A 24,393-nucleotide genomic window follows, 5' to 3' on the forward strand; every position below is an offset into this window, starting at 1 on the left:
TACACAAAACTTCAGTGATGAAATTTTTCATAACTTTCAAGAGATTAAGGAAGAGAAGCAGGTGGCTAGTCTATTAGGGATAAATCTTGCCCTCATTTTAGATGTTAAACAATGAGGAAGCAAGGGTGTTGTAGCTCTAGATAGGAACCTCAGCATGACCATGGCTATAACGCCAGGGAAAATCTGTTCTTGTTTTATACAGTCGCTAACATAAAACTCTCTTACTTCAGATATGCCAAACAGATACACCTAATTCGTCACCCTTCTCCAGGCAGACCTTCTGTGCCTTTTGGTTAGCTAAACCAGGCTGATCTTGTTTTGTAGTTAGTTCTAGCTATAGAGGTGAAAAGATTGTTTATTCTTTCCTCCCTTGGTTATAACTATTTCCTTTGATTCTTTCTTTGAAATTCCTTTATACCTTAACTCAAAGGCCTTAACATCTAAAAGAAACTTCTAAAGCATAAGGATTGCCTACCTAAAATCAACAAAAAGATCTACAGAAGCCCATTAGCCTTACTGCAACCTCTTCAAGAAACTTTGTGCATGTAGCTGCTATTTAGTGTTTAGGTTAGGAATGATCTTTTTACTCAGTGTTTGTATGGTACCCACCAGGAAGGCATTTCAGTCCATGACCCGTGGCACTCCTAAGTGGTCAAAAGCATTACAAAGGTGCAGCTCCCAAAGGCTTTTTAGGGAGTGGCAGATGCAAAAGCCGTGTAATATCTGACCATTTGTGCTGATGTCCATATGTAGATTTAAGTGCCTGACTCTTGGTAAAATGCCAGTTTTAACTCCTGCATTTCAGTTTAGCTTTCTTCATAATGGTGTAATATTTACTTTACTCGGAGAGATTTTCCATTCAAATTTTGAAATGCTTTTACCTTTAATTGATAGGTACAATATAATTACTGAAAGATTGCTTTTACAGCGGAGTTTTTACATAGAGAAAATTATTGCAACTACCAGCACTAGCTTTCTAAAGGAACGTACCAATCCTGAATATAACTGTTTCCAGAATTCAAGGGCAAATGGTATCTAGAAACTTTTAAATAGGAATGTTTTCATGAAAAAATTATAATTATCTTTAATTTTTTTTTTTTCATTGGAGATACCTAAGTATGATGAGCAACCTACTAGCCATGTGCTTTCTTGAGTGCCGTTATCCTGAGCAGACACTTAGGCATGTAAAAGTTTAGACCTTGTAAGACCAGTTGATGGGCAAAAAGGTACGTTGTTAGAGGAGAGCAGCGGAACATGAAAGTTTATTTTAAAAGACTGACTGAAATAGACTGATCTTATTTAATTGCCTTGAGTTAACAAAGTGTCAATATTCTAAGCTGTTGTGAGCAAGTTTACAATTTCTTGAAGCTTCCATAAGTTGTGGTAATCGTAATAGCAGCTAATATTATTTTAAAACTGTGATTCATTTCTGTAAAATTGTTAAGATAGTGTTAAAAGGGTTTAAATCAATTTCCCACAGAAAGGCATCTGGAGCCATTTCAAATGTCTTTGGATAACTTACCTAGCTTCCGCCAGCTGCTGTTCAGAAAGGCACAGATCTGTCGTAGGTCCAGTGTCGTATTTGCCAGCCTTGGCAGTGTGTTCAGTTCTCTAGGGTGTCTCAAGTGACATTACTTATGGACAACTGAATCACACTCTACGGGTAGGATTGAGCTTTGGGATGATTTACGAATCTACTTGTGGGAAACAAGGTGTTTATGGTCGCTTCTAGTTGTTCAGTTGTCCTGGTTGTTCAGTTCACCTGCAGGTAAACACCTGCCTTTCATCAGAAGCGTTGTACCCTAAATGTCACTGAGTCCGTTAATAAGGAGGGAGTGTCACTGCCTACACATAGGCACTTTATGGCATTTGAAATGTTCATGAGGCACTCAAGATGTCCATACTGGGCTGGCAAAAATGACTTATCTGTGAGATAAGTCATTCTTTTATTATGACAGCTCAGAGCTAAACATGATATGCAAGGGCATCTGAAATGATCCTAGGCGTGTGAAACGAATGTGCCCTGCAGCTCCAGTAGTTCCATGGGAGCTTAGACACTTAGCTCACATGTAGACAAGTGTAATGTTCATGCATGCGAGGTTGTCCTAAACTGGAGCAGAATCCCACTTAAGTTAGACTATACATTTCCTGCCTAAGGATGGAATATCCCCTAATTTTTTGTGTATCCCTTTTAATAGGCTGTGGTCTCATTCTCTACCACTAACAACGTTTTACTTTGTGGCTGTACATCTGTAAATCTCAAACAGAGCTTTCTGAAGAGAAGTTATGGTATGCCAGTTACACCGTGAGATCACGTTTATGATAGTCTTTTGCAGTGTTCAGCATGGATGGGAAAAAAGTAAGGCTGTGACCATTAACTGCATCAGTAACAGCTCCTAGTGCAGTAGCAGTTAGTTTTCACTTTTACCGGTACAGCTCACTTCTCTCCTGGTGAGTGATTTCTTTTATCCCAATACAAAAATTTCTTATCAGCAGAGCTCTCTAAGCATATAGCGAATCCTTAACAAGTTGCTGGAGATTTTATATTCTACTATTTGTTGACAGCTGTTAATGTATTGGTGTCCAAGCAGTTGTAATACTCCAGAAACTGCAACACTTTTCAATTTACCTCACAAATACTGCATAATAGACTGCCTTGTAAAAATAAGGCCAACTGTTGCATTAATTTGAAATATAGATTTGGAGCTCTTTGATGCAGTGAAGTAGTGGTAAAACAGTCACAAATTTCAGTAAGTTTTGAATCTGAGATCATGAACAAAAAGAGCAAGAAAGGATTCTGAATATGTAATTTTCACCATGGCTATCTGTAGAAATTCCTACAAATAGTTTTATTTTGTCAAGGAGTTCTATGTAGGAAGGAAAGGCAAGAGAGGGTTATCAGGAGGGACTTGAAGCAGAGAATTAAGAGCTCTATGCATCAAAAAGGAGCCTGTGTCAAGAGGAGAGGCCAGTGTGAAATAAGGTGACTTACTAGCAATATGAAAATGAATTAGAAGGAACATTAGCAGGCAATCCGTAATGGGTATATGAAATAGGTTATAGTGAAATGCAAATTGGTTATTATATTACAGCTCTCCAATATGGTTCTTGAATAGGCCCTTACAGCCTCTTATTTGGTGCAAAAATATTTTTCTGGACAACGTCATTGCTAATACTATGTTCAATGTGGATTTTCGCAGAAAAGACCTGGATTCAGCAGCCCTGATCCTTAATGCAGTAGAGAAAATGTGCTTGTGTTGACTTCAGTGGAGCTTACATTCATAAATGCCTTCTTAGATACAGGATAATGTTCCTGCCCCCGTGCCCTGCCCAACTTTTATGTAAATCTTTCAAATTGTACTATACACGGTACTATATCTTTCAAATTCTCTTTATCAGGGAGAAGATCTCCTAATATAGCTATAATATACAAGAGAGAACCAAATTATAAGTATTTTCCTCTGTAGGTTTACAAACTAATGCTTATATCATTAGCAAAGAGAGATGAAAGTGGAAAAAGGGGATTTTTCTTTGCTATACCTGTGTCCTCATTGAAGAGAGTGGGATTCCAAGATCTATAAACAAATAAAACTTACAGAGAAGAATTTGTGTTTGAACAGCAGAGGCATGAGCACAGCAAATGCTTAGATACGCTGGAAAGAAGTAATGGGCATCATCCAGTGATGATGATCTTTTCCCTTCTGAAGGAATGTAGGTAGAAGTTGTGAGGTGGTTATGGAAAATGTTTACATATGACTGTAAAGAGATATACATTTTATGCTCAGGAAGGCCGAGTTAATTGTAAGGTTGTCCAAAGGCTTGTAGGAAAATAACAACAGTGCATTCTCTTAAGTTCTCACCTCACATACACATATAGAGGTGAAGGAGCAATATCCTTGTCATTTCCTGTGAAAATCCTGGGCTAGTCACAGGTCAAAGTTACACAGCTGCATTATGAAGCCTGGGAACAGGCAGATTAGAAAAAGGTAAAAACTCAGCTAGCATCAGTAGCTTCTTGCTTGCAGACTGCCATGAACACTCTGATCTCTCAGAGAACCTCTGCTCTCCCAAACTCCCAAAGCATCCAGAAGATGACAAATATTAGGAAATACAGGTATATATGTAGATTTCCATGTGAGAATCCTATTTCTTGTGAAATATACTTTGATAGAAGTAAACTTTGCTTCAAAATTGTTATGTCATTGACCTCAACTCCTGAAGGGAATGCTTGCAAGTGCCACCTACTGTCAGATCTGCTGAGACTCAGGGACATGATTTGAGCCTGTCTCCAAAGAATCATACCTCACCACGGGGTTTTTCAAGTGGAAGGTGTTTGTTTGCAGAGAGCCAAAGGAGCAGTAGCTCTATAATCCTGACATTTCACAACTCCAAACATGTGCTAGTGGCTGCCAAATTTCTCCTAAACTACTGTGAAGTTTGAAGCTCTTTGTGTATCTGAAGTAACACCCAGTCTTCCCAATAGCATTTCTCAGCTAAACCTTTAAATGCACAAAAATACTTAGCACCATTTCAGTAAAAGAAGCTTTTAGAAATTAGATATAGGGTTACAAAGGGCATTGCCCTTTTGCAGCAGCAGCAGACTATGAGAGAATGGTCTCTGCAGAGGCTAAGGGCATCTAAGGGTGAAAAGTGTGGGAGCAAGGCAACTTGTGTAAAGTTGGAGCTGGATAGGAGGGGCAGCGGCAGCTCAGGAGAAAAATGCTCAGGAACAATGACAAAGCTGATAAACGCCCCTTGCCAGCTGACTGAAACTGAGAAGAACTCAGATGATTCTTATTTTTAAGCTTTGTACTTAGGCTTGCAACCTCTGTTATTTGAACAAAATCAGTCCTGCAGAGTCTTGGACCTGGAATAGCTTTTGTCTTGATACAAGATTGTATGACACCTCAAGATAAGAGAGCAGGACTTAAATTACCTTAAATTGCCTGAGATACTAAATGTCAGCTACCCCTTTCAGATTCTGGAGAAATGAAAGTGCCCGGAACTTAGGTGGGGGTAATTACTTCCTAGCAGGAGTTGGCTCTTTGGCAGATAAGAAGCTTATTTGAAACAAAAGCTGAAATGGTAAAAAAATGTTTTCTGATATTTGCCAATAAATGCAGAGAGGAAAAATTAGAAACTTTATTAAAAACAACTGAAAATATAATCTATAGGTATATCAGATCTAACACACAGTTCACTGTGGACTAATGCAACATAAAGACATCAGAAGGTGCATACTAATACATCTACAATGCAAAAAAATAAGAAATGTCAGGATACAGGACCTTATGTAAAAGCAAAAAAAAAAAGACATCAAGAAAAGAAAAAAAGAAGAAGAAAAATAAATGTGAGTATCCTTTAAAACACAACAAATCCAAATTCCTGGAAGAATTGTCACGGTATTCTAAAGTGACAAAACATCATGCTGATGAATTTAAATATCCAGCAACAATATCTGAAGGGAATTAAAGATTAAAAAATGCTTAAGCATGGTATTCCTATGCAATGTTGAAGATAACATTGAAAATGGTAAAAACTTTCCAGAAAATACTTTTTTCATGTTCTTCCATCTTTCCTTCCATCCATATATTTATGAAACATAAATACTCTCAAGCTCCATATGTGTAAAAAGCTTCTAAAATGCAACTCATTAAATTATTTGATTGTTTCTACTTCTAGCCAAGCCTCTTATCAAGTCAAATACTTTGTTTTGTTTTGTTTGTTTGTTATTGTAGGTTGTGAAAGACTGCCACATTTCAGTCAACATTAATTCACTCTTAACTCTCATTGTTCACTTTCTCCCATTATATGTGTCTTAAAGCTGTATTTTAATCCCCCTGACCCCTTTGGCTGCCACTGATTTATTTTGCTGCTTTCTGCCTTTTATTTTCTCCTAGAGGCTCTAGGTTACAACTCATCAGGGGAAAGTTATACAGTATTAAGAATATGGAAGAACTAACAAAACTCCCTGCATTTGACAATAGTTATAACTGACTAATGATGTGTCGTGGTGACATTACTGAAAGATTAGAAATATCATGATATGCTGACAGATTTCCAAGAAGGAAAGTGGAGGAATATGACAATTAAATATTTATAGATATAAAGAAGAGAACTATTAAACTACACAACATGACAGTCTGGTCCAGATATCCATTAATTAAGTATTAAAGCAGACTCTAAGGCTAAACTGGGCAATACAGCAGGCACAGGGACATTCTCTGACCCAGAGGCACAATATCCCATGTCTGTACATCCATATCGGTACAAATATATATCTAAACTATCCTTTGGGAACAGTGCATAATGCTACCCTCCAAATTAGTGCCCCACATTGCATGGCAGAATGATAGTTGGCCTGAGCTAAAATCAGAATCACAGAATCACAGAACGGTTGAGGTTGGAAGGGACCTCTGGAGATCATCTAGTCCAACCTCCCTGCTCAAGCAGGGCCCTCTAGAGCATATTTCCCAGGATCACATCCAGGCGGGTGTTGAATATCTCCAGGGAAGGAGACTAAACAACCTCTCTGGGCAACCTGTGCCAGTGCTCACTGATGCCCTCAGTAAAGTTTTCCCTCGTGTTCAGATGGAACTTCCTGTGTTTCATTTTGTGCCTGTTGCCTCTTGTCCTGTCACCGGGCACCACAGAGAAGAGTCTGGCCCCATCCTCTCAACACCCTCCCTTCAGATACTTGGCCATGGTCATGAGATCGCCTTTCAGTCTTCTCTTCTCCAGGCTCAACAGGCCCAGCTCTCGCAGCCTTTCTTCACAGGAGAGATGCTCCAGTCCCCTCATCATCTTGGTAGCCCTCCGCTGGACTCTCTGCAGTAGTGCCATGTCTCTCTTGTCCTGGGGAGCCCAGAACTGGACCCAGTACTCCAGGGGAGGCCTCCCCAGGGCTGAGGAGAGGGGCAGGATCACCTCCCTCCACCTGCTGGCAACACTCTGCCTCATGCACCCCAGGAGACCAGTGGCCTTCTTGGCCACAAGGGCACACTGCTGGCTCATGCTCAACTTGTTGTCCACCAGCACTCCCATGTCCTTCTCTGCAGAGCTGCTTTCCAGCAGGTCAACCCCCAGCCTGTACTGGTGCATGGGATTATTCCTCCCCAGGTGCAGGACCCTGCACTTGCCTTTGTGGAACTTCAGGAGGTTCCTCTCCGCCCAGCTCTCCAGCCTGTCCTGGTCCCTCTGAAAGGCAGCACAGCCTTCTGGTGTGTCAGCCACTCCCCCCAGTTTAGTCTCATCAGCAAACTTGCTGAGGGTGCACTCTGTCCCTTCATGCAGGTCACTGATGAGTAAGTTAAACAAGACTGGACCTAGGACTAACCCCTGGGGGACAGTGCTAGGTACAGGCCTCCAACTAGACCACGACCACCCACCACTGACCACAACGCTCTGAGCTCGGCCATCCAGCCAGTTCTCCATCCACCTCACTCTCCACTCATCCAACCCACACTTCCTGGAGTTTACCTACAAGGATGTGATGGGAGACAGTGTCCAAAGCCTTGCTGAAGTCCAGGGAGACAACATCCACTGCTCTGCCCTCATCTACCCAGCCAGTCACTCCGTCAGAGATGGCTATCACATTGGTCAAGCATGATTTCCCTTTGGTGAATCCATGCTGACTACTCCCAATCACATTCTTGTCCTCCATATGCTTAGGGATGACCTCCAGGAGGAGCTGTTCCATCACCTTTCCAGGGACGGAGGTGAGGCTGACAGGCCTGTCGTTTCCTGGCTCCTCCTTCTTGCCCTTTTTGAAGACTGGGGTGACATTGGCTTTCTTCCAGTCCTCAGGCACCTCTCCTGATCTCCAGGACCTTTCCAAGATGATGGAGAGTGGCCTAGCAATAACATCCGCCAGCTCCCTCAGCACTTGTGGGTCCACGTTTTCCCTAGTCTTCCTTTTGTTAATGATGTATTTGAAGAAGCCCTTCTTGTTGTCCTTGACATCCCTTGCCAGGTTTAATTCCAAATGGGCCTTAGCCTTCCTCATCACATCCTTGCATATTCTTACAGTGTTTCTATTTTGGCAAAGGTTTATACCTCAGCCAAATCTACATTCATTTTCATGAGGACAGCAAGATGTACCTCTACATCCAGAACAAAACCTCACGGTATGTCAAGTTTTGCTCCAATTCAGGGATAGTTAGAGATACTCACAGGATGATTTTTTTCCCCTTAGTATGGTCAAAACACTACATTTGGAGAAATTGAAGTTTATTTCTATGACACTCAGAAAAACTAAGCCTGGGGCAGACACCTAACTTGAAAAATTCCAGCCAGATCCATTTAAATCTGGCAAAAGACAGAAGCAACTAAATGCAGCCCAATCATTGAAAGAGTTAGGCCCTTCAGCTGTGGGTGGTTCTGCCAGCTCTTTTTATTATGATCTGGAAGCAGGACGAAATTACATTTTAATCAAATGTACAATCTGTTAAACTGAAAGACTCCTAATGGAGAGCTAAACTAAAAGGACTGAAGAAGTTTACTTACCTCAGGAAAGGCAAGGAGAAAATAACGTGAAATGCACATTAGAAAAAGCAGACTGCACGACATCAGAAAAATAGTTTTGCTAAGCAGACCTGACAAACAGCAGCAGACAGTAATCTATATGTGTGTTTGCGGTGTGACATCCTTGTGATTTTAGACACTTAGCAGAAGCTTTCTGGTTATAAGCCTGGTTGTTCTCATTCCAGATGTAAACCATAAAAAAAAGCTGAGATCACTGGATGGCTTTCTAGATTTCAGGTGGGATGAGTTGTCCTCTGAAAGTACCTTTCTCTCTCCATTGTCAATAAAAATGCCTAGAGTGCCTGTGCTTCATTTTAAGTGTCTGAAGTTAGCTGGGCACTGGTGACTGAACAGGTCACTTGAAATTTTTAGCTGGCAATCAGAGGTATGTAGCTAGAGATACACTTTACGTATGTATACATGAGGATGTCTCAGCCTCTCTCTGTTTCACAATGCTAAATGCTCTATTCGCCTGACTGGTAAATCCACTGATCTTCAGGTCATCTCTTCTGCTGTGTGCAGTCGCAGAGCGGGAGAGGCAGCAACTGTTGCAGTAAGCAGCGCTGTGCCGGGGGGCTCTGGCCACCGGCACTCAGTTAGGTACACCCTCCTTCCCTGCTAGGGCCACTTGTGTATCACGTAACATGCTGCAGTGCCTTCTGCCTCGCCAGAGGAGAAATGAGGGACTTTTGAGCAGTTATGGCACCACTGGATAAGAGACAAAAGCCCTTTCCCTATAATGGACGATACAGGTCAAAGCTCCCTAACAGTGTCCTAGGGAGCCCACCCACAGAGCCCTTTTGCTGACTAAGCAACTTTAATTAACAAAATATGATGTAAATTTGCCACAAGACTACTGTGCACAACTGGAGGGCAGCCTTGGCAGTGTTCTTAAAATTCTAATGTTTCAAGATTAATTAATCCTTTTTTCTGTTGTATATTCATGCCTCAGGGGAATTCCTTTCACACTGAGTCTGCTCTCAGAGCTAATTTTCTCTCAGCTTGGCAATGTTTACTGTTCTGCATAATTTCAATTTTTGTTTTCCTTACCTGCTTACTTCATTATTTTTTTGGGGGGGGATAGACGTAATTAGGTTATAACAGAATTTTACCTTTGAAGCCTTTAATAAACAACCAAATATCCTCTCTGCTTGTGGATGTCATCACCATTCACTCTATAGCACCTGCCATTTGGTGCTTGACTGAACAGATTTTAATGCTATTTTAACCATCTAACCTCTAAAATCAGAAATGTGGTTCCTTACTGGAAGTGTCTCTAAAACAATGATCATATATCATTAAAAAGGTAATGAAACCTTTTGTTTTAATTAAAATGGCTATATTTCTTTAATGGTTTCTTGGGTAGTGTTTTGCACTGGTTCTGAAACCAATGCAAAGATTTATTTAAACAGAACTAAATCACAGCTACTTTTCTCAACAGCTTTGGAAAGCAGCTTGGATTAGGAGCTGCCAGTTTTCAGGTTACATCAAGCTTTTAGAATTTTTTAGCTTACATTTTCCTCTTGATTGAAAATTTAAGTGAAATATAATGTCCCACAGACATTCAGGTGTCAATTGCAAATGCACCACAAAAAGTAGAAAAAAAGAAAAACTTAGGCAAAGCTTACAAAGAACATTAGTATTTAGCCACGGAAAAACATCTAAAAAGGGCTACATTAATCAGAAATTATCCTTTTTCAAAAAAGAATTCTGAAATTGAGCTGAACTGGAGATTTCTTCCAACACAGCACAAAGGCAACCAGGCTGATGGGGACAAGGAGAGAGACTGAATCACAGCAGTCTCCTTGCAAGCCCCTCTACTGCTAACACCCCTGGCCAGGTAACCCTCCCCTTGGCTGCACAGTACCAGCAAGAATTTGGGTAAAAGCCAGTCGCCCTTGAATGTAAATAAAACTGAGTGCTGGGCCAGGGAAGGTGCCTTTTATCTCTGCTGGAGCTGTGCATAGAGCAAGTCCTCCTTTAAGGCGTGTAGCAGAACTTGTTCATGGGAATAAGAAAACCACTAAAGCTGATACTCTTCAACACAGAAAAATGAGTGGTTTGTGGATTTAATATTAAACCAAGGAAAGGGCCACTTTGATCATTGAGTTTGATCACTTAACTTGAACTTCAAACATTATCATTAAAAGGAGCTTATACTTAAGAGTAAAGTTTGTCCATTAACAAAATAAAACAGTAGCTTTCACTCTGATCTGTACTTCCATGAATATCAAAAGGATTTACATCTGGGGCTTGTTTTGGGTCTGTGTGTAGTAAACAGAGGTCCCTTGAATATATATTCCTGTCTCTAGCTTGTGGAAGATGTTATTTTTAATAAATAGGCAAAGTGTTTGATTTTCCTAAGTTTTTGAAAAATCACTATGGTAGTGAATCTGGCCTGTGTTTATAAAATTAGCTCTCAGGAGTGCTTTAGCAGTACTCCACATTGAGGCGCTGGGGGTTTTTTTCCTCTCATTTATTTCTTTTCTTTCTTTCCTTTCTTTTCTTTTTCTTCTTGCTTTTCTTTCTTTTCTTTCTTTTCTTTCTTTCTCTGTAAGCTTCAGTGCTTCACATTGCAAATATAAAAGTTGCATTTTATTCTACATTTGTGCCCTCCTTTCCTACATCTCTACTTTTCTGTTTGGGAAATGTTTTCTTCACTTGAGAGTCCTTGTACAATTTCTTCAGCTTCGAGAGGGACCAGACTGTTTCTATCTGCTGAGGAAAAGAAAAAAAAAATTAATAGCACGCACCTGGAATCTACATAACCAAAATCAGTCACCTAAACAATTGCTCCACTTGATCAGCAATCCTCCATTCAGGCACCTGTCTTGTTTTGCATCCCTGAAGATAGTGCAGTCACATTCTTGAAGTGGGTCAGGCTTTTAGATCACATTTCTTTCCTGTAAATTCAATTTCGTAGTAAACGTGCACTAACCTACTATGCTCCTTTCAAACTTTTTTTCTAGTAATTTTCCTTTTATCTGGAGACCAATTTCACCTGATTTTTTAAATTCACTAAATATATGGCCAGACATAGGTTGCAGTAATCTAATCAAAGTCCTAAACAAGAAAGAAAGAAAATTCATTATTCATATTGTGTTCAGCTCTAACAAATGCAAACCCAATATACACTTTTCCTAATCTGTGCATACAGTCTTTCTGTGCACCATTTAGATGACTGCGTTTCTGTTAGTCAGTGCTCTTCAGGGAAGTTAGGATAAGATGTAGGTTTACTTATGGGTGGAGCTTATTTTGTAAGTAGACTTTTATAGGGCTACTTGTACTTTACTTCTTTAATCTGACCTCTGCATGCATCCATTTAGAAAGTTTTCCTGAAAAAATAAGCGTGATTAATGCAGGCTGAACTTTCATGGTGTGAAACCTGCTCGCCTCTTCTACCTGTCAGTCCTACAGGCATACACTCACAAATGTCTTCCGCGTTGATAGCGCCACTCCCTGCAAAGCAAAGCTGTATAAGTAGGTCACAAACATGCACCTTTCCATTTAGCATCCAAGCTCAACAAAAGCAGTTTTCCAATATGCATGATGCATAACGATGTCAGAGGTATACAGCCAACAAGCAAAAATTGCAGTCTCAAATTTTAGCACATGCGTGCTTCACAGGAGGCTGGCAGGAGCTGACCTGCCAGATTAAAGATTACTTTAATCTAACAGTTTAATTCATTTTTCATAGTATTTTGCAAATTCTAACAGGGGTTGGAGGCTTTAAAGAATGATGTGCCAAATTGCACTTTTCTTTCTCAGAGATTAAACCTGACAGTAGAAATCCAGTAAAAGACAAGAGACATTGCATCTCAAACAGACAGGGTGCTGATGAGCAGCTAGTTGTTGATACTTTGACTCTACGGTAGCAGCAGCTCACAGCTCCGGCTTAATCAGGAATTCAGGAGGAGTTTGGAACTGGGTGTTGATGCTTTTCACAGCCCACCTAAAATGCTGAAGTTTCCAGCCAGGTAGCATCCACACTCTGGCTTTGATAAATGATGCCTCAGTATGTTTGTACTGTATTTATTGCAGCAGTACCCCCAGCAATGTTATTAGAAAGTCTTACTCCTTTTTTTATTGTGAAAAGAATACTACACTATGTTTATGTTTTCTTTTGCATGATTTCTCATCTGTGTGAGAATAATGGCAGTAGCAAGTGAGATAACTGTCATTAATTTTACTAGTACTTTGCTAGAATAAACAAGCTGTAGATTTCTGTGTTTGTGTAAAAATCAACATAAGATTTATCAGACATTAAAAAATAAAAAATAAGTAAAAGTGGGATTACATACTAATTCCACTTGTAACAGAAAACGTATGACACAAGCATCAACTGTAAAGGTTTTAAAGCTGATGTGAGGATAACTATTATCCTTACTGAAACTCTGAAATGGTTTTCTCTTGGTCTTTTTTGTTTTTTTGCAACACTCAAAGCATGTTTTGCATAACTCTTAAAGCACTGAAGTGGGTTTCATTCATTTTTATTTCAGTCCCAAATGATGGGGAGGCAAAATCTTAATAAATTTGAGAAAAATAAAATCATAGCTGCTTTTCCCGTGTCTCCTATCCCCACCCTTCTAGAAACCTAGAGCCCCTCCCAGTCCCACAGAGATCTCAAATTCAAGCTTTTGGTAAACGTTATACCTCGGTGAGGCTCAGACTCTGTACAGCAGCCCACTTCTGACACGGTGTTGACTTACCTGTATTCCTGATCTTCCCTTATCTTTTGATCTGCCTTCTTTTGGTTGTTCTTAACTTCAAGCAAGTATTTACCTTTAGGAAAAGTAAGCATAGTGGAGAAGATAACAGAGAAGAGGTAGAATTTCCTAGCAGAGCAGGAGCTAATCATGAAAGTCTTAATTTTACTTTTTAAATGATTTTAAATATTTTTAAGTAGCTTAACAACAAAGCTGGGCAAAGAGGATGCGTATTTCTGTCCTTCTCTTATCAGTTGCTGAAGAATTTAGCCACTCACATTTAAATAAATTTCATTAGATCTCAGTCCTCTAATTTAGGCTACTACCTTAGATACTGCTTCACTGCAATTGTAAGTGCCTGGCTGGCTATAAGTGAGCCAGTCCACTTAAAATGCAATATGCGATCGATGGAGAGACAGATTTTCCAGTAAAGATCTGCAGAGGAAGATGATGTAGTCTGGTGGAAGTTAAGAATCTCTCTTACCTGGAACAAAACCACAGGAAAAGCTAGCAGCTTCTGTTCGTGCATGACAGAAGTCTGTCTGACCCTCTTCTTGGGATAGTCACCTAACAGACTAGTGGTAGTCATAGTGGTACATGGCACATACGTTAAAGCCAAAAGTGTAAGGATCATGGAAGGTGGGCTCAGAGGTTCACAGGAAACTTGGCTGTAATCTAGGCATTTGGGCATACAGTTGAAAGGAAAGCCCTTTTGATCTAAGCCCTCCTCCCTCAAATATCTGTGTAAATTGCTCACCAGTGAATAAAAGCAAAACCAGTCTGGCCACAGAACCCAGAAGCCTTCTGCATCCTCACTAGTAGGCCGGCAAGTAGGCAGCCCTTTGTGTCTTCTCCTACAAGCCCTATGACTCATTTGGGTACAAGCAGCTCCAGAAGAGGGTAGATATTTTGTGCATATAAATTCTCCATCAATTGCTGCAGCAAGGACCCAGGACCAATATTTTCCTATTTCCAGTTTAGGAAGAGGGGACCTGATGCCAGTAAGCCTAAACTGCAGCAGCGCTGTAGCTGATATGTAAGTGCCTATCCTTCCAAAAGATATCTTTCCTAAGGAGACAGCATGGGCCAGAGGCTGTTGCTAATAGGCAGCTAGAATGTGGCCACACAGTTTTGAAGAGTGAGAAAGCCTGTGGATACAGGCTGCAGTGTGCCAGGGGCCTCAGGGTCAGAGCGTGGTTTGAAGCACTGAATATACTGGTTAAGCAGTCTTGAAAACTAGGTGTGCATAGCCGTAGCCTGGGAATAAGATGGGTTTTAGGCACCAAAGTTGGAATGTAGGCACACTGAATCTCGCAATAAAATTGTAATCCTTGTGGTTATGGTTTTCTTTGTTTTATTATTCTTTTACACTTTCAGGTGCACAGTTCTAGTATCTTGGTCTCATGTCGGTCTATTTGGGGTTTGAATGCCATATTTATGGACTATTTTGAGGGATAATTTTGTTTTGAGGGATTACCTAGGTTGCCACCCGTCAAGACCCTTAGACAGGAGAAGGCTGAGGACCACGTACACTAACAAACTTCCTATACTGCCTATTGATGCTAACTCCTAAAGAAGAGTGAGGACAAAATAAGAGGAAATAAATTAAATCAATTAAAATGATACAAAAAATGAGGTCAATTAAATGATATATAAACTTAGCATATCCTCTTATCTTTCCTTGATTTCCTTGTGCCACTTTTTTCTCCCCCCAAAATGCCTAATCCTCCTTAATCTTCCTCAAGACTCTTTCAGGCTTCAGGAAGATGGTTGTATTGTGCCACACACCTAATGTGAGAGAAACCTTATGTAGGAAAGTTTACCTGTAAATACAGAGGACAAACAATGAGAATAAAGAAGAGGATAAAGTTTTTTGTTTAAGGTCACACAGTGAGTTTGTAGCAGAGCTTGGAACAATACCCTGCCATTCTACTGCCTAGGCTACAGGGAAAAGCTACCAGGTCATGCTATTTCTTCGTAGTATTAGCGTTGCTTTATTGTATATCTTCCCAGTAATAGAGCTGGATAAAATTTTGAATATTGAATTTATTGCTGGGGAAAATAATTTTATTTTTTAGAAGTTTTGCTGGGAAAAATGTCCTTTTTTGAACTGCTGCACTTGGTGAAGCAAACAATGTGAGAAATTCAAATATTTGAAGTTCAGTAGAAGCCACTGCAATCATCTAGTTTAATTTACATGGACTTGAGTTGGTAATGATGCTGTCAAGATTGTTATATGTATTATATTTAAATTCAAACACTTTATTTAGTAGGTGGTTGGGTCTTTACCTAAAGAAATGCTTTTAAGCCAAGAAATAATATACCTCAGAAACTTGTTCCACATTGCAGAGAGTTTCTTTAAGAGTACTAGCTTTCAATTTTATTTAAACAATTAAAAATAGTAAAAAAGGTGTCTCTTGGATCTGAAAAGGAAATACAAATGTTACAGTATGCGTGAGATATGCATGATGTGCTGTTCAGTTTCAGTGGTTATGAAATCTTGAACATTGAAGTAATATGGAATTTTTTTAGCAAGTTTCAAAATTTCCTTCACTATTCAGAATAAGAAGATAGTATTCCATCTGGAAATTAGACTGAATATATTTTTCCTCTTACTTATGATACACAACTACATTAAAGATGTGATTTTGAAAATAGAGGTAGTTTGGTGTACACAATTACTTATAAAATAGCATTATCTGATCTTTAATTTTATTTTCACAGTAAAGCCTTCTAAGACTACATTCACTATCAAACTATTTCGAATGATGTAAGGCCTAATATTTTTGGCAACATAAGAGACATGAGAGAGAGCAGAGTCTACATCCATAGGGATAACAAATGTACATTATAAGAGATATATATCTCTCATCATGGCAATGTTAGATTTTTATGGGAATGCCTTTTCTTAGACTTAAACAAAAGGCACACACAAAGTTATTGCCTGCTTAAGAAACAATTCAGAAAAGGGCAGTTTAGCTAGCTTGTAAGTGATATTCACAAGGACAAGCATAGTTTATAAGGGTTAGAAATTTGGATGTGAGAGCTAGCTCATGCCTCTTCCTCTCAGCATTCAGTTCTGTGTTTGGCCACATGAATTCAAAAGAGTGGAAGTTCAGAGTGGAGACACGTAAATTCAGGGGGGAATATTTACACAGTAACTGCTTTTAAAAGATAACTTTTTAATAAGAGCACTGCATCTTTATGAAATTTGGCTATTGTTCCCTGGTTAATACTTTTACAATATATATCTGACTTTTCTATTACTTACCTATACAAAAAGATTTTAGATGGAAGAGTAAAATAATGAAATCACTACGGACAAGTCCTTCTTTCTCAGACTAACACACTCTTCCAGTGTCAGGCAATGAAGATAACTTCATCTCTGATTTTTTTTTTTTGAATAGTTTTGGCTTACAGATTTAATTTCAACGACCTATCATAATTAACAGGCTCTTTACTGTTCACAGTTTATCAGGATGTCCCAGAGCCACTTCAGCTATGAAGAAAGCAAAGTTGTCTGGAGAGCAAATGCTAACAATAAAGCAGCGGGCCAGTAATGGTAACTTTGTAATCATTACCTTTATAAGTATTACTTCTTTATAAGATAAAATTATCATTGCTGTATGATATTTTTCTACCTGTGTAAATCTGATGTGTATAAACAGTGAATTCACTGTCAATTTAGTTGAAACTGATTTTTATGCTGTGGAAAGCTGAGCCAGCAGTGGCGTGGGTCAGGCTGGTCTGTGTTATGCCTACATAAATCTAAAACTCTCTAAAATATTTCAAAATAGAAAATACCACTATAATTTTATGCTTCATATCTCATTCATCAAGGTGGACAGTTGATCTTATATTGCAGCAGGATTCAGAAGAGTAAAGACTTGTTTGCAGAAATGCTGAGTCCTTATGAGCTCCCTTGAATTCATTTTGAGCTGTAGTTCTGTAACCTTTGGCAGATGTGGATGGCCTTGTGCCATTTAATCTGCAGTCCTTCCTGGGAACCTTCACTTGTAGGGGAGATGATGAAAGTAACTTAGATGAAATTCAGGATTGTAGCCTGGTATCTGAAGTGCAATTAAAGCAAAATGTAGGTGCTGCAGTTTAAATAAGTGTCCACAAAAGCCTTGTCCAGGAGGTATCCAAGTCCTACGTTTTCTGGGAAAACTTTGCCTGAAGATCGTGCCTAAATTGCCTAAATGCCTAAAGATACTGCCCTCTTAACTCCAGTCACTATCTTTTGGAATTTACTGTATTTGAGAGCCCCAAAGATTTACAGAAAATGCTTTGTTCAACACTTAGCGTGGGAGCTGTTGTACTCCACATGGAGAGCACAGCAGGAGAAATAAGCATAGGTTGTCTTTGTGCAATAGCTGGTATCCAGTGAGTGGAAGATCTGGGTTTAATTTTCTCTACAACCAGAGAGTATTGAAATCTGTGTCTGCTATACCTGAGAAGAATGCCTTAAGGAGGAGCATATAGACATTCTCAGTAGTTAGGGGGACGCATGGCATCCTTCATGTTACAGTTACACACTGTGCAAAAAGGCATGCAGGATTCACAGCAGAATAAGCAAGTGGGAGCATGCATCCTGTAGCAGTAAGAGTTAAGACCTCAACTTTAGAGAAAGCAGGTCTATTTCATCCCAAGGCTATTTTATGCTCTTTTGTAGTAATTAAATGAAAACAATAGTTTATTCTTGTCTGAATCCTTAGAGATATAGGTACCTTTAAAACTCTGTTCCTTAAATGTTTATGTTATAAAAACTCAGGAATCACTTCAATTTTGCAAATTATCCCCTATGTCATTATATAATAACACCCTTCTGAATCATGCAATTATTAAAGGAAACAGCAGAATCACAGTGGATCCTAGCGCATCAATGAAATTTTTCTGTATTGGGAAAAATTTCTTCTAAATTAGGTACAAGTGATTTTGACAACACTGTGATATGAAGAGATTAGCATGTTACAATATTTTCTTTTCCTTCAGAAGATCTATGTATGGACAAAATCTTTCAAATAAGTTACATATGACAGTGGAACAGAATTCACTGCTGCAGGTGCATTTCTAATAATGCAAAGTTAAAATCAGCACTTATAAAGAAAAAGCTGTGTCTTATCACTCATCCTGCCATTTCCGTCATTCTCACAGGAAAATTACTGTAATTCTTAAAAGAAAAGTGGTGGAAAATACATTGTTTTAACTTTAAAAGAAAAGTTTGCTGAAACTTATTGTTTTACTTTTTACTTTAATACTTTTACTTGAATTAAATTTAATTCCAATATGGAAATAATTCATTTGATGAACTTTGATTTAAAGCTTAATTGTTTTAACACATTTGTTATTTTTACATCACATAGGTATAGAAAATGATGAAGAAATTAAACAGTTAGATGAAGAAATCAAGGAACTAAATGAATCCAACTCCCAGATGGAAGCTGATATGATTAAACTCAGAACTCAGGTAACAGTTTTATGAAGCCCTAAATTCAGCTGCTTTTTGTACATGGTTGATTAAAAGAAACATAGGAAATATATTATTACCTTTCATATTTCTTACGTATTATGTTTTACATATCTGATTTGCCATTTATAGAGTCAGAAAACAGTATCCATGGTGGAATTTCCACATCAGTTGCCACCACGAAAAAAAAAAGCATTGACAAAATATATTTTCTGAAATAATGACAAAAGCATGACCTGCTACGATCAGCTTTGTATTTTTCCTTGATGAGGATATGTGTTAAACTGTTAGGTGAGACCATAGTCATTTACATAAGTTACAATGGGAAGGAGCCTAGATGAACATCTTGCCAAGGTTGTGCTACAGAGGAAATTTAGATAGGGAAGTGAACACTTGTTACACTTCACTTCATCACACTAAGTGCAGCCCTTAGCAGCAAAAGTAGAGTACTACTCACCGATTCTCAGAACTAGCTTAATTCCTTTTATGTTCCACATAAATCTGTTGAAAAAAAGGGGGAAAAGAACACTGGAATATTAATTAAAACCTCATTTTATTGTCATTCTTGACCAGTCCTAAAACTAGATGGAAAAGGCAAGGCAATGAAATGTATTGAATTCTTTCCCTGGCATTTTCCAATGTCCAGCATAACTTGCAGTGCTTTTTTCTTCCCATGATTTGAGCACAAAAACAAACAGTGAGATTTACTACAGTTCTCACCATTTGTCAGCCTTGAAGTCCTGCAGTCATAATGATAAAATGCCCATTGATCTTGATGAAGGCAGTCAGAGCTAACAGCTCCTTGTTACTTCTTTGTCTACTGCTTGCAGAGAAGAGTGCCTTGTCCATTGTCCTCTTCCTCTTGTATCCTCATAAAAAAAATGATAGGATCTTGCCCTTCAGCTAGGTTTTTCCTTGAATTCTAAATCTTAGCCAAACTGATATTGAAACTTCACTTCCATTGTATGCCTGTCTTCAGGGTTCCGTTGCCATTATTTGACTTTTATAGGATTTGACTTTTTTTCTGCCCAGTTTTGTGATGTGACCAAGTGTAACTGTGAGGTAATGAGAACAATATCTGCAAAAATGTAAGGCAAGCAGACTAGTTAGTGGCAGGAAAACTTTACATATTTGTTTTGGTAGGATTTCGTCCTAAGTTTTGAAGCCGGCAATTTTCAATTTGCCTTATATTGTATTTTGCGTAATACAATGCTATAGGTGCTATTCACATAAAGATTGATTTAGCTGAGTTTTTTAAAAATGCCAACTCATTTGGCAGTCATGTATACATTAGGTGAATCTCCCCCTAGCCATTGCTAACGTTCTGCATTTTTAATTTTATTTTTATTTTTTATTTTTTTATTTTATTTTTGGCCAGATGAATAAAAAAAGAAACAGAGCCATAATAACACTGCTTACAAGCATAAAACATGCATGGAGTTTCAGGGATTTAGCTAGGAATTTCAGATCAAAACTTGATCTGAAATGAGTACAGAAGCCATACTTCAGTGATGTCAGTTCCAGCTTTCACAGCTCAGAACGGTGCCATTGCACATTCTTAAGAAATCAGATAAGGGATTACTTGGGACCACTGAGTACTCTCGGGAAAAAAGCTCAGTTGATTATTTTACCATCCAGTTCGTATGATGTTTTTCACATCTTGACGCAACACATTTAGAAAAAGAGTAAAACTGACTGTGACGTATACTTATTGTCATTAAAATAATTAATAGAATTCTAGAAAACAGAGCTAGAAGAGACCTTGAAAGTTTTTTTTAGTCCATCTATCTTCTCCGTCTCTCCTCACCTCTCTGCTCTACCTAAACCAATCCTGACAGATGCCTGTCTAAGCTGTTCTTTAATGCCTGCAACACCAGATTCCGCAACTTCCCTAAGCGGTCTATTCTAATGCTGACCTATTCTTATCCAATTAATTCCTGATGCCTAGCAGAAAATCCCAGCTAAGTCAAACTCCACAGAAATTCAAGGGTTTCAGTTTTGATTTAATACACTCTCCTGAAGATAGGCAGTTTACATTTCCAACACATAGAACGTTATCTCATAGTTATTCCATTTGGAGGATCAAAGTCAACACTCCCCTTTTTTTGCAACAGTAAAGTTATATTAAACAAAACAAATTGTTTGTGGATGCCCCTTTAGAAAATCATTTTGCAACTTAAATTTCAATAAATTTTCATAGTTTGGTAATATGAAACACGAAAGTAGAATTAGTTCTGTTAACACTGGATCTAGCAAAGGTCTCATTGCAAATGAGGTCTCATTTGGTCCTGTGGATCAAAACTGTCAGTGACATTTTCTCCTACAACAGGAACTTTCTTCCCTGTAGAATATCATATTTAATACAGCATGAACTCATGCTGCAGCCTTTTCCTAGTTCGGGTATTCAAAGGACCGTCCTCTATTCAAATGCCTTTTTACTTCAAAGTTGGGAGCACTTATTTTTTCTGATAAGTTTATTTAAAACTAACAGGCAGATCCAAAAGCGTGAGAGGAAGAGAGACATCAAGAGGGAAAGAAAAATCTGCAAATAATTGCATGTCTCATACAAGCAACAGATTATCCTGTCTTCAGAACAGATACATGTGAACATTCTCTAGTTTTAGGGTAAAATGTCAGGAGGGAAATTGCAGCCACTAGGTAGATAAATACAATAATTAAGAATGTCGGTTATTGATCTTAGGATTCTTTCAGAGGATGATTACTTCTGATCACCTGCAACTGTATTTTCAAAAAGTCAGCATGACTTGGCCCAAGAAAAAAAAAAATCAGATAGCAGCTCTCAACTAGCTAAAAAAAGCTAAGAAATATCAGTCCTACTTAAGTTATTGTGAGACAACAGCACTATACCATACAAACCGGGCCGCTATTGATATCGGACTATTCACTTTGGTCTGTAATATAAGAACAGTGTTTAGGGTAAATATTGCAGCACAGCTGACTTTAGCTAGCACCTATGAAAGATGTATTGCAGTCATGAATGGAATTGCTCTTGGGTGCTGAATTCCAAACATCCCTCTCTCCTCCCTAAGCATGTGTTTAGAACTTGTATCTCATCTGTTCTTTGACATACACAAATTGAAAGCATAACAAAAGAAAGGATGTATTCTCATTTTCAAAGCTGAATACTTTTGCCTATTCTAACATGTTGTAGAAATAGCTCAAAATCAATTAATTGTGACAAAACCAAGCCCCTACGATACTGACAGCTTGGATTAGCTGCAACATAAACGTCTGTAGTCAAAGTCACAGCTACTTAGGGATTGTTTTATATGGCCACATCACTTGTCAAAGTTGCTTCTATCAACTAACGGGCTGTATGTCCAAAAGCAGACTAAAATTTTGAGTTCAGAGTAAAATAAACTTGAGGCATCTAATGACCTGATTGTGCCAGTACTGACCCTGGTCAATAGTCACAGAAGAACCCTTTCCTCTTCTGCCTCCTGTTACTGCACAAACCTGCAACCTTCCATTCAATGTTTAAAATCTTTCAATCCTTTCTACAGTTCATTGTCTGTGCCAAATTAGAAATGGATAAAGCTCATTTTGAGAATTTAAAACTTTGGCGTTATTTCCTCTTCTCTAGCTTCATTTTCTGTCCTCTTGCCAATGTACATTTTAACCTACACACACTGTACTCTTTGTAATAGCTGTTATCCAGTGTGGAAACTGAGGACAGGTCTGTAGGGAAAAGTGTAGACAGACATGAATAAGTTCTGCCTGTGTTCTCAATGGGCTGGACATAAGCCAGTGCTCATCTGAAATCCTTATAGCTTTATTATCCCCATGCTCTGCACAAAACTTGAGTAAGCTTCTTCTCAGCAATGTGCATTAGTTCAAACCCAGCACCACACAAGACTGGAGCTAGCTTGTGTCTGGTCACCTGGGAGCGCAGGCAGCGCATAATCTCAGTTGTCTTCTCCCATACGTGTAGTCATGCCCCAAACGCTCAGTCTCCTGGTCGTGCATAAATTTTGTTCAGTTCCTTCAGTTTTCAAAGTTCTTTCTATTTTTTAGAACACATTCTGAATTTGTACATATAGGACAATAATGTGCAATTCCTCAGCTTTCATAAACAGCCCTGTGAAAATTCACTGAATCAAATTATAGCTACAAAGAGCTAAACACTAGCAGCCAGGAGCTACGCACACTTAGCTGACAAGATATATATTGCAGAAAATACAGTAAGTTACATGACCTGTTGGCTGCACAATGTCCTGTTGACTACAGGTAGGCTCCAAAACGTGGAAGTGTTTAACCACATGAACTTGCAGAACTAACTTCCTTCTTAATGCCTTTAAACTCAAGAAGCATGCTTGTTTTTAAAAGCTCTAAGCCAACGGAACTCAAACTAAGTTTGTTCATTTTTACCAACATGGAAAAGACAAGCTGTTAAAGTCATACAACATACAGTTGGAATAAGAAATTCTTAAAAATGCTAAAAATTGCAGACTCAGGCAAAACCTTTTTTTACTTTGAATGAAAAGATCTTTTTCTCTTTCTCTGGTATTTTTGTTATCACTCCTTTCAAAGAGTGCATGCTTTATAACAGCTTGCCTTGTATTACATTGTACACAAATTTGTCCATTTTAGATTACCACAATGGAGAGCAACCTGAAGACGATAGAAGAGGAGAACAAAGTAATTGAACAGCAAAATGAGTCTCTTCTTCATGAACTGGCCAATTTAAGCCAGTCTTTAATTCATAGTCTAGCTAATATCCAGCTACCACATATGGTAAGTGATTGAGAGCACAAGTTAAGGAATTTGGCGATCTTCAGTTCACTTCATACAATAGATGTCTTTTTTATGTTTATGGTTCATCAACCAGTTGGATGTTTGTGCTAACAACACTGAAACCATACAGATACATTTAACTGCTAACAAAGACATGGAGGGCCTGTTCCAGTGTATCCTGTAAAATTAAGTAAGATCTAAATAGGCATTTTAAATATTATACACAATGGTGGCGATATGCCTTGATAATATGTTATGCTTAAATGAATATACGATTAAGAAAATAAAAGTTGTATATGAACTACTATTTAATATCTCGTAGGAACCAATCAATGAACAAAATTTTGATGCTTACGTGACCACTTTGACGGACATGTATACAAATCAAGATCGTTATCAGAGTCCAGAAAATAAAGCCCTACTGGAAAATATAAAGCAGGCTGTGAGAGGAATTCAGGTCTGAACAGCTGCTATAGTGGTGAAAGTCTTGCTTAAAAAAAGGATGCCTCTTGTTTTTTGCTGCTGTAATTTACCAGAAAGTGTTATATATTTATTTCTGTTTGAAACAGTGTTATGCTTACAAGACTTCATAATGATTTTATGTCTTGCTTTAAAGATAGTAACTGCAGAATAGTTTTTTGAATACATTCACATTTTGTACGTTTTCATATAAGCTGACATAGTGTGATATGCCATGTAATGTTTATAGCTGCTAATGTATGCACATTTTTGGGGTATATATATTTCTGAAGAGGTAAGCTGATCAAAATAAATAGAGTGTAAATTCTTTTTAATGCTTTAGTGATTAAATGTTTTAGTATTTTGAACTGAAATGGACAAAAAAAAAACAGCTTTGAATGACAATGTTGCGGTCTGCAGCCACTTTTTAAACACTATCATTTTGCCTCATGTTGGAGGATTTTATGGGATTTAAGAAAT

The 24,393-nt window shown here is 38.4% G+C and overlaps 1 protein-coding gene across 20 annotated transcripts in view; it reads left to right on the forward strand.

Moving 5' to 3' along the window:
* Window positions 1-24,393, forward strand: part of MYT1L (myelin transcription factor 1 like) — a 331,910-nt gene that overhangs the window by 305,345 nt on the left and 2,172 nt on the right. For 14 of the 20 annotated variants that reach the window (XM_009674012.2, XM_009674011.2, XM_009674007.2 and 11 more), the window contains 4 exons: window positions 16,700-16,791; window positions 18,596-18,705; window positions 23,311-23,454; window positions 23,777-24,393. The exon at window positions 23,777-24,393 is cut by the window's right edge and continues 2,172 nt beyond it. In XM_009674012.2, coding sequence (XP_009672307.1) covers window positions 16,700-16,791; window positions 18,596-18,705; window positions 23,311-23,454; window positions 23,777-23,917 — 487 coding nt within the window. In that variant the 3' untranslated portion in view covers window positions 23,918-24,393. The remainder of the gene's footprint in view (window positions 1-16,699; window positions 16,792-18,595; window positions 18,706-23,310; window positions 23,455-23,776) is intronic. The other 6 variants (XM_009674018.2, XM_009674030.2, XM_009674021.2 and 3 more) reach the window with 1 other exon arrangement.

This window comes from Struthio camelus, chromosome 3 (genome assembly GCF_040807025.1).
Source record: "Struthio camelus isolate bStrCam1 chromosome 3, bStrCam1.hap1, whole genome shotgun sequence".
Taxonomy (NCBI): Eukaryota; Metazoa; Chordata; class Aves; order Struthioniformes; family Struthionidae; genus Struthio; species Struthio camelus.